The sequence below is a fragment of the Morone saxatilis genome, unplaced genomic scaffold (genome assembly GCF_004916995.1).
Source record: "Morone saxatilis isolate NCDOM2014 unplaced genomic scaffold, NCSU_SB_2.0 Contig4, whole genome shotgun sequence".
Classification (NCBI taxonomy): Eukaryota; Metazoa; Chordata; class Actinopteri; family Moronidae; genus Morone; species Morone saxatilis.
The window spans coordinates 4,661,859-4,671,584 of record NW_023339984.1 but is presented as its reverse complement, the minus strand read 5'-3'; the positions used below and the strand labels follow the sequence as shown (position 1 = coordinate 4,671,584).

General features: G+C 43.8%; 2 protein-coding genes across 2 annotated transcripts in view; one reads left to right on the top strand and one right to left on the bottom strand.

Moving 5' to 3' along the window:
• LOC118338418 (receptor-type tyrosine-protein phosphatase eta-like) overlaps positions 1–3,146 on the top strand; it is a 6,732-nt gene extending 3,586 nt beyond the window's left edge. Inside the window, exon 7 of the mRNA XM_035675720.1 lies at positions 3,115–3,146. Coding sequence (XP_035531613.1) covers positions 3,115–3,146 — 32 coding nt within the window. The remainder of the gene's footprint in view (positions 1–3,114) is intronic.
• The window catches only part of nlgn2a (neuroligin 2a), a gene marked incomplete at its 3' end in the record, with an annotated part of 169,736 nt that continues 160,728 nt past the window's right edge, over positions 719–9,726 (bottom strand). Inside the window, 4 exon segments of the mRNA XM_035675673.1 lie at positions 719–5,503; positions 5,819–6,185; positions 7,196–7,349; positions 8,690–8,955. Of these exon segments, the coding sequence (XP_035531566.1) occupies positions 4,669–5,503; positions 5,819–6,185; positions 7,196–7,349; positions 8,690–8,955 (1,622 nt within the window).

Genomic DNA, 9,726 nt, shown 5'->3' with positions numbered 1-9,726 from the left:
ATAATCACTGCGTGCTCTTTCTGATGTTTGTGACTGGGATTTCGGGGGTTTTTGACAGCAGGAAGATGGCATACTCAAATGGTCTATGTGGTCAATTTGCTTGTGCCTCTGCTCCCGCTTCCCCAATTGTGACACAACCAGAACGTGTCAAACACTCATCTTGTTTGGGCCCTTCTAGCGGAGAGCACACTTGTTAAAAAAGTAGACGAACCTCGCCCTCCAGTCAACTTTCCCAGAATACCCAAACCGCGGCTTCTATTCGAACAACAGACACGATTTCGCTCTTGCTCCTCCTCGACAACTTCACACTCCGATATTCTTTCTGTGAGCACTCTTTTGCTCCGCACCCTGCTCACATATATATAATGAAATCCAAGTTCAGAGATCCTCAATAAAGCTTCTGATCAATTCTCTCAGCTCAAGCTACCTATCGAACCTTTTGTTCACTATAATATGAGATTTCAGGTGACACCCACAAGGAAGTAATCCCAACTGGGTTGGCTGAATCAGAATCACAGCATACAGTGTATAATAACTTCTAAAGTAAACAGAAATATCATCACCTCATTTATTTATATAGTTTTACTATACTTTTTTTTAATAATCATCTTTTTAAAAATTACATTATTTAACATTGTTTCTGAATTTCAACAAAGAATGGTCAAAACCCAAGACAACCAGGTGCAACTTAGGCAATGGGAGACCAAGCTGGAGAGTTTTGGCTGTCTGCAGTTAAGAAAAGTAAAAAGTCGGGCACGTTAAGAATGAACCGAAATCCAGCCTAAACTGTGAGAACCACAGGGCTTCAGTAAGTCACTTTATAACATAGACGAGGCTAAGTGTGTGTCCACGTACATCACGTCTGATCAGCTGTTACACTCCTTACTGCTACATCACATCACTGTAAGGTCAACACAACCTCCACACCCACAATGCAACACAGTGTGAGGAAAGAAAAAGTCAGACCACATGTGTGATCTCATTACTCTATGTGGATGTGAGGCATCTTATGGTGTCAAAGCCCTCATGTCTGTCCCACGTGTGATTAAGTGGCTACATGTAAACTCTGCTACATGTTAAGTAAGCTAACATTTCATTGACTGTACTTGTGTTTAGTGTCTCAGTTTAGAAGTCCTGACCATGAATCAGTGGCCAGTTCCCTACACCATCATCACATTAGTTAACTGGACAAAGCTGGCTTTTACCAGAGCTCTTAGCCTCTGAGATGTTTCCATAAATACTCTGAAGTCACACAGATTCATCAGGAGTAGAGTCTGATCGCGATATAAAGCTAAAGCTTGAACACAAAAAGAGTAGTTGATCCTTCAATGAAACCACAGACTGAAACTAGTGTTACTGATTTTAAAATGTAATATTCATTGGAAACTAGTGGAGATACATTTCTGCTACAGTGACTATCCTGGTTAGAAATCATGATGCTACAGGATGCCCACATGATAACGGGCAACATGATGAGACAAAGTGAAGTCATTTTCTAACAGCATGAAAAGTGATCAGTGCAAAGCATTTTTACTCACCAGTAAATTTGAAACCTCAAGTTAGCGGCCATTTTTTTGCAAACTGCACCTGTTGTCTTTTGTTGTCACAAAATAAGCATTTCATTCATTCCTTCAAACAAAAGAAGGAAAACGAAAAACAAACAAGAAACTTAATATTTACAAATATTTTGTCTGTTTGATTCTTACACTTAAAAATGTACAGTTTTGATCCTCTTCCAGATATTGTGTGTCTGTCTCTGTCCTGCCACCCAGTTTGGTATTTTTCTTCACACATCCAGTTTCCTCAGAGTGGGCAGACTGCAGTCAATGGCGCCCTCCAGTGTTAGCTTATAAAATAGACACGGAAAAAACAGAGCAAACTAAATACCTTGTTTCTGTTCTCCTCCAGTGGCGTCACTGTAGCTGTGTTGTGGTGAGGTTTACTTCACAACCCCTCACTGCCTCCTTATCCACAGGAGTGAATACAAAAGGGTTCATGTGGATCTGATCAGACATATCAGATCCTCCGTAGGACAGATCAGCAAGGTATCCTTTCTGGCAAACATTGTGGGTAGAAAGATGGCCGTGCCTTTGAATGTCCTTATTTGCTAGAGATCAGTTCATCCTCTCTTTTGATTTTGATTTCTACATTTAAGGCTGTGAGTCTTTTTCCAATCTCCTCCCAAAGTCCCTTTCCCACAGCGTGCACCTCTACTGTCCATCATCTGTTCCACAGCATTTATCCACCTGCAGCACTCCCAAGTCAGTTGATTTGTGTTTTACATTGTGCACATTTCCCTTTGAGTGGGCTTACAAAATCTCTGACAGGAGCAGCCAGGTATATCACCCCCTTCCAGCCCTCCCCCACCACCCAGTTAGGCAGTAATAAAATAGAAAACAAATAGACTAAAGCTAGAGCACAAGCAAAGACAGCACCGGTGACTAACTTCTCCCATACTGGATATAGGCTACCATGTGTTCCTGTGGGCTCAAACAACAGCACATCAGTTCAGTTAACATAACCAGAATATTACCCATGATCCATGTTTGAGATCCTTAGCAGAGAATCGTAGGGGGGCATCGCTGAGCTGTAGCCTGCACATTCTCACCCAAAAGAAAAGAGCAGAATCAGAAACAGCAGTTATCAACTGTGTTGCTTTTACCCTGTTAAGGAGATCCGAGCCCACTTTTCATCTTGCAGCTCTGCGCCGCAGGCCATCAAGACCCACCGGTTACCCTCGGTGTGCTTAGAGTTTAATTTACAACTGATGAGCTCACAAAAAGTCACTAGCTTAGTGAATTAACCCTTGAATGTGAGGACAATAGCAGAGCTGAACTGAGGTCAGAAATTGTGTGGAACAGCACTGACACAGTGAAGTCAGGGGTTTTTGAGTTTTGTGGTGACAGCAGGGGAGTTTTGGGTGATCACTGCATTATGGGCGTCAGTTGTGAATACAAAGGTAGTGTACTGACGGACAGAGGACATGGGAGGAGTAAGTGATGTTGATATGAATGGGGGCGTTTGGGTACGCAGCAGGAAGTAGCTAATTTCGTAGTCTATGTTTTGGGGGTGATCCTGCCTGTCTGCCTCTCTATGTCTTTGCTGTCTAATTAGGGCCCATCTATGTCCACGTGAAGCAGTTCTGATATCACACACACACACAAACATAGAGACACACTCTTTCTCTCACAGGCACACATCAAACAGAATATGCATGTGCTTGAAATAGGGGTGCAGACAGGAGAAGGAAGGTATTCGTAAAAGAGCAAAAGCTGTCTGCCTCTGCTTTGTTTCTCACCCTCACTAAAATACAAAAATAATTTTGTACAGGCAAACTACAACAACAGATTTGGTACCTGACGTACCCGAAGCAAACATTCATCTCCATACTGATGGAAAGAAAGTAGCTACTGTAAGATGAAGGGCTTGCTGTTGGCGTGCTGCATTACCTGGTTGGAGAAATACGTCTAAATAACCTCATGAAGGAGAGAATGAATGGAAGAGTATGTTCACAGTTGTTGCTTTGACCCTAACATCTTCTGACATTTGTGGCAATTACTTTTTTTTAATAAAAGGGTATTGGGAGGTGAAGAGGATTCGTTGGGTTACTTTGAGATTTCCATGTGATGTTCTTGTTCTGTGAGGAAAAACAAAAAACAGAATATCCAGAGTGGGCAATATGATTTGATTAGATTTGGGAAACGTGCATTGACAGATACAGTGTCCTTTCCCCCACCATCATCTTTAAAAATAATTCATGCATAGATCCCCACTGAGAAAACCCATTTATATACTTTCTCCTTTGTACACATTTATATATAACTATATATAATATCATTTCTCTATATCTATATTTTCTGCAAAAATTCTTTCCACAAAAAATAACAATTAAACAAATGCTTGAAAAAAAGAAACAGAAGATGAAAGAAAGAGAAAAAAAACACAATCAAGGGCCAGTTTGGCACTTTGTCATGAGAACACACAGCATCTGTTAATTGACAGTAAATAGGAATACTCTAGAATTTCCTTTACTTTTTTTCTCCCTTGATGAGAAAGCAAACACAGTAGTACATACTTGGCACCAAGAATGCTGGTAGAATGAAAGTATCAGATATCAGCGTTTTCATAGCTATATGATTACTGTATGTACTCTATGCCCCCTCCTATAGCTCAGTAGTTTTTGAATCCTTAGAGCAAAGGAGTGTTGGGAGAGGGAGAGAATTACATGTCAAATGAGAGGAGCAAAGCAGGGATAAGACACAGATGTAGAAAAGAGAACGATATATGCACAGAACACACCAGGGAGACAGAAAGAAGACGCCAAAGTAAAAAAAGGGAAAACTGCAAGGGGCGAAAAGCATTTGTCCCTTTGTCAAATGTCAGGGGGCTTTAGTCTGGAAACAGAAGACCTTCTTTGAAAACAGTATCTTTTAAAGATCTAAATCACCCCAAAACTGATCATCTGCTGCCATGCAGTTCAGTCGCTTCCACTCCACCAGTGGAGCTGCTACGTTTGACAGCACATGATGGAGGAGGTGGAGTTGTTTTTGGAGAAACAAGAGAATAAGAGAACAGAACAAAGGCCCACATCCAGAGGCCTCCCTTCTAGATCAGTGGCAGAGCCAGTCTTCCTGGTCCTTAGGTGGCATTGTGTCTGGCCAGTCCCTACTATACCCTGGTGGTGGAGTGGGGATGGGGCAGGGTGTTGTTGTGGCCGGTGGAGGGGAAGGTGTTGAAGGCATGAAGAGGCTGCATGCTGGTGATAGTACTAGGGATCATGGTGATGGTGTTAGGTGTCATCAGCGGCACGTCGTCAGGGGCACGGCGCAGTGCCAGCGTGTAGTCAGGTGGGCAGGCGGGCCGTAGGATGTCATGAGGCCGGAGTGGCTCCATGTCATGGTGAGCATCGTGCTCCGAGTGCTTCATCTGCAGGGACATGATCTCCTCCTCCTGGCTGTGAGCCAGGTCGTTGGCAGGTCCACCCCGCTGAGGAGACAACCGGTGCCGTCGCATCTCGTGCCGCTTGTCACGCTTGTAGTAAAGGGCGGCAAAGGCCAGGATGTTGAGGAAGAGGAGCGACGCTCCCACAGCAACTGTCACACTCAGCTCAGTGGAGTAGTCCCGGGTATCTCCAGGGAAGAGGTCCTGGTGTGGACGCTCCGAACCCTCAGGCTCCGGATCAGATGGGAAGGTAGGGTAGGGGTGACGAGTGGTGCGAGGGCCAGGTGTTCTGGGCCAGGGTCTGTGGGTTCCTGAGCCAGGGCCTGGTGGCGAGCGGGTAGTGGTGGGGAAGAGATCATCATGCAGACTATGGAGGTGGGGGACTAATTCCAGCCAGAAGGCCACCTTGTTGGCCCTGTAGTTGTCTCTAACACGAGGTTTTAGGCCAATGTGGAGGTACTGCTTATCCTTCGAGTTGAACTTGGTCCAGATGACCTCTTCAAAGCGGTTGGGCTTGGTGTGAATGAATTTGGTGTCTTGAGGGACTGGCAAGTTGGGGTCCCTAGTGGAGGACAAAAAGCACATCAAAGTTATAAGTTTCAAGTCAAGCTTTCAATCAATGTGGTTCAAAGATTTCTTCATTGAGTTGACATCTAAACACTTAATACACCCTTGTGTTCTAAGTTTTTATTTATGAGCAGAGTGAGACAGGGCATTAAACTTTTAACAACTCGACCAGTAAGATCAGCTCCTCCCTCTCTCCTATTAACAGGGCACCAAAAACTACTGAAGAAGCACTACTCTAGCTGGTTAATCCTGCAGTCGGACCAAAGAGCAAAAAGGGAACTAATGACAGAAATCATCAAGCAAGTCTTACCCAGTCTTGGCGAAGTTGGTCCAGTAAGTCATGACCACAGCACTCAACATCACGTCATTCTTCGAGAAGTTGCATGGAAATAGGTCAGTGGCACCGATCATGGGCACGCCAAACACATACGGTATCTCATCTCCGTGTGCGGCATCGGCCCATTCGGGTCGCGTCTCAGTCTGGCAGTGGTGGTAGAACGTGTAAAAGTAAACCGGGGACTGAAACTCGGCGTGGAGCTTGGCGGTGGCCACTGCCGGTGCCACCCACTGGTGGTCAGTAAACAGAGCTAAGAGGGTCTTCCTTCGCATGTCGCCATTGTCCCTGTCCGCCCAATCTGTGTACATGAATTTAATGGTTTCCCTTAGGATGTCTTTGCCTGGAGAATAAGACGTGGGAGGGGAGAAAGGAGAAGGACAAAAAGGAAAAAAGAGAAAATAGTGATAAGTTAAGAGGAAAGTAATGACAGCGATAGAACATTTTGAGAGAGGAGAGTGGTCAAGAGATGTGAAACAGAAGTACACATTGCTAGGATGAAGTGGAATGACAGGAATAAAAGATGAAAGTCTGTGTTTGTATGTCAGTGTGAGAGATATAGTTGAGAGAGAAACTGAAAGGACGGACTGAGCAACACAAAGGGCAAAATAGAGAATATGCCTCTTAGAGACCAGAATGAGTGACAGGCACTTGAGAGGGAGCGTGACTGCATTATCCAAATGTGTCTGTATTTTGACTGTGGCCTGCTGTGAGGGGTTTGCAGGCTGATCTGTTAGGAACAACAGCACTGTGATTGGGAGCTGGCTGCCTGGGGGATGATGAGAGACAGCATTAGTGCCCACAGAGCCTCAAAGGCCAAAGCACAGACCCACCACGGTGAAAGATAATCTCGGTGATAGGCAATCTCTTTAGTATGCCTGTCTTGGTTGATACACATTGCTGGGCTCACTGTTTATCTCTCTTCTCATTCTTTGCTCACATAATGTTTTAAACACTTGCATTTCCACTGGGAGCTGCAGTTTTAGACAAGTTGTTGTTGATGTATTTTTTGTAGAAAGCATATGATAGTGTCAAATAACAAAAAAATGGAGCACCTCTTTTTCCGTAGTGTGCAATGTCACATGTAGCTCAGGCAGAGAAACATATTTATTGCATTATGTCATGTCATTATTATTTTGGGATAATGACTTGTTGTGTGACTATTGTTTTTATTTTGACAATTTTCCTTTAATTTCAGTCTTGTGTGTGTGTCTGTGTGGACCCAGGAAGATTTCATCTAATGGGGCTTCAAATAAGGCGACACACACTGCAAAGGTCATCTGAGAGGCAATAGCGGACATAACATGGAAAGCTTTAAAAGCCTGAAAGGAGTATAATGTTAGCATTCCTCACCCTCAGGGTAGCCATAGAGGTTGTCGACAAAGTTAGAGATGGTGTAGTCGAATGCTGCGGCTGAGATGCCATCGTTGTCCTCGCTGTCGTCCACAAACTTCAGCCCCTCTCCTTGGTTCACTCCTATGAGGATGTCATAGTTGAGGAACTCCCCCTGGTGGAGCAATAGGGGAAGAACATGTTGAGTGCTTACATTGCATTCAAAGAGCAGGATTTTCAGTCTACTGTACATGTCACAAATCTAAAATAACTACAGCCATGAATGCTCCGGAGTACAAGTCAAATAATATTTGTCAATATTTTGTATGTGATATCTATGCCATACAAGCTGTTGTATACTACGAGCTCAGTTAGAGACAGTGACAAGAAATCTAGTTTTCTGTTTTAATACTGCCACATGTTGTCTATTCATCACACTCAAAGATAAGTTCTACAAAAACTGTAGTTTCAAAGTCTATACTCTCACTTAAAGCACAACACTAGCTCAATAGACCTTTTTCCATTAGGTTAAACAGAGTCAGGGTGTTGCTGTTCTACATGTTGGCTCACTGGAAAGGCTCTGCTGCACTAAATGGAACAGAATCTTAATTAGGTAACATCCGTGTTTCCCCTTCTGTTTCATGTCAAAATGGCTGCTGATAAAAACGCCTGTTGAAGACTTTGGGATACTCACCCCTGATTATTTCTTACAGATTATGAATCGTTTGGTGGATCGAATAGGAGAGTCTGATAGCAACAAAATAGCTGCAAAACTCAAACTTATTTTATACCTCAGCATCTCTAAAACAAACAGTAACACTGGAAAAACTGCCGTTGTTATTTGGTGATGAACTGTATTTCTTTTTACCTACTTTCCTTCAGTGTGTCTCATTTTCTCCCCCTTACATGAGAGAGTTCCATTATATTACAAAATGACTTTCAAATTACACATATTGACTTCAGCTCTGTGTCATAAGACCATTATGTGACAGTAATATTAATACAATAACAGCGAGGAGAAACATGTGCATGTAAAATCTGACGTGACATGTAGCTGCACTGTGTTATAGTCAAAAGCAGTGGTTCCCAAACTGAGATAAAATATGAAATTAGGATATTTATCTTTTGGACTATTTCTTATTGTTTCTTTGTCCTTGTGAAATGCTGTATAGTTTTACCTTTTAGGGCCTTTTACAATTGTTCCAATGAAGCTGAGAAGAGAAAATCACTCTTTGATCTCTCAACAACCATGAGTCTAAAATATACCAGTGAGGCAATGTACACCACCAACACCGCAGCTGTTTTCCACTGTGTTACAGCGTTATAGGGTGTGAATTCACACCAGCTGGTAAACGTCACCGCCAGACCCCCAACTCTGTGGAAAGGTCACACTCACACCTAATGCAACAAGTTCTTCGTGTTCTCCTCTGTCTGGTTTGTCATCACAGCTCACGTCACTCTACTTGCACAATAAAAATCCATTATAGACCTTTGATACTGATGCCAGACTCTCACCTGCTGCATGAGGATCTCAGGATCATCAGGCACCACGTCTCCGTCCACCACGGGGCCAAAGGCAATGTGGTAACGGGCTGGCTGGATGTCCTGGTCCACCAGCTCCCTGAAGTTCTTGCGCCTCAAGCAGTCAACAAGGTCGGCCGTCTCTGTGTAGGTGCAGCCAACCTTCCGGGCCAGGATCTTGGTGTACTTGAGGGGCTGGTAGTTGACAGACCAGCTGGAGATGGCAGTTCCACTCTGGGCTATAGCCCTGTGGAACAGACCTGAAAGAACAGAAAAGATGGGGTGTTTATATCACTATACTCTGGGATAAATTTGGCCTTTTAACATCATGGTAAAATGTTGGTGATCTCACTAAATGTCACGTGCATTTCCCTCCGTTTTTAGCATTTTAGCAGGCAGGATGGAGCTCTTTGAAGTTGTCTGACTGAAGTACAGTTTTGGGATAGGGCAGGATGCAGAGAGACTACTTGAAGTGTATATCACATATCACTTTCTATTTTTTCCCTTATTAAATATACTACCAATTTTGACTTTTTTCATCTAACCATTCTCACTGGAGCAAAGCTGGCAGACACGGGATGGGACTACAGACCCAAAGCAACTCAAATAGAATATGCTATGGTACCGTAGCTCCAAGTTAATAAAGGCAGGAGTGGGAATAAGCTCATCTGAGACGTCAAAAGGGCCATTTTCCTCCGTCTTGTGCTGGCTGTTTCTTCTCTCAGCCTCTCTCTTGCTGTGTTTCTCCCTTCCTCTCTTCCTCTTTGTCTCTCTCTCTGTCTCCTTAGTTCTGCCTGTCCTGTGCTTTTTGAACCACTCAAGTGGCTCGTTAAGGGTCCGCCTGCCTCACTCGTTTCCTCTCGCGCTCCTTTTTTCTTTCTCTTCCCTCTCCTGGGCTGAAGATTGGTCAGTTAATTATTAAGCAGAGCCGCAGAGCCCCCTTTCCCTGGGAAATCAATTATAGTAAGAAGTAGCTTGGAAACAGCTATACCTACATACAGTATCTGCACTGAGAGAGGCAGCGGGGGTGA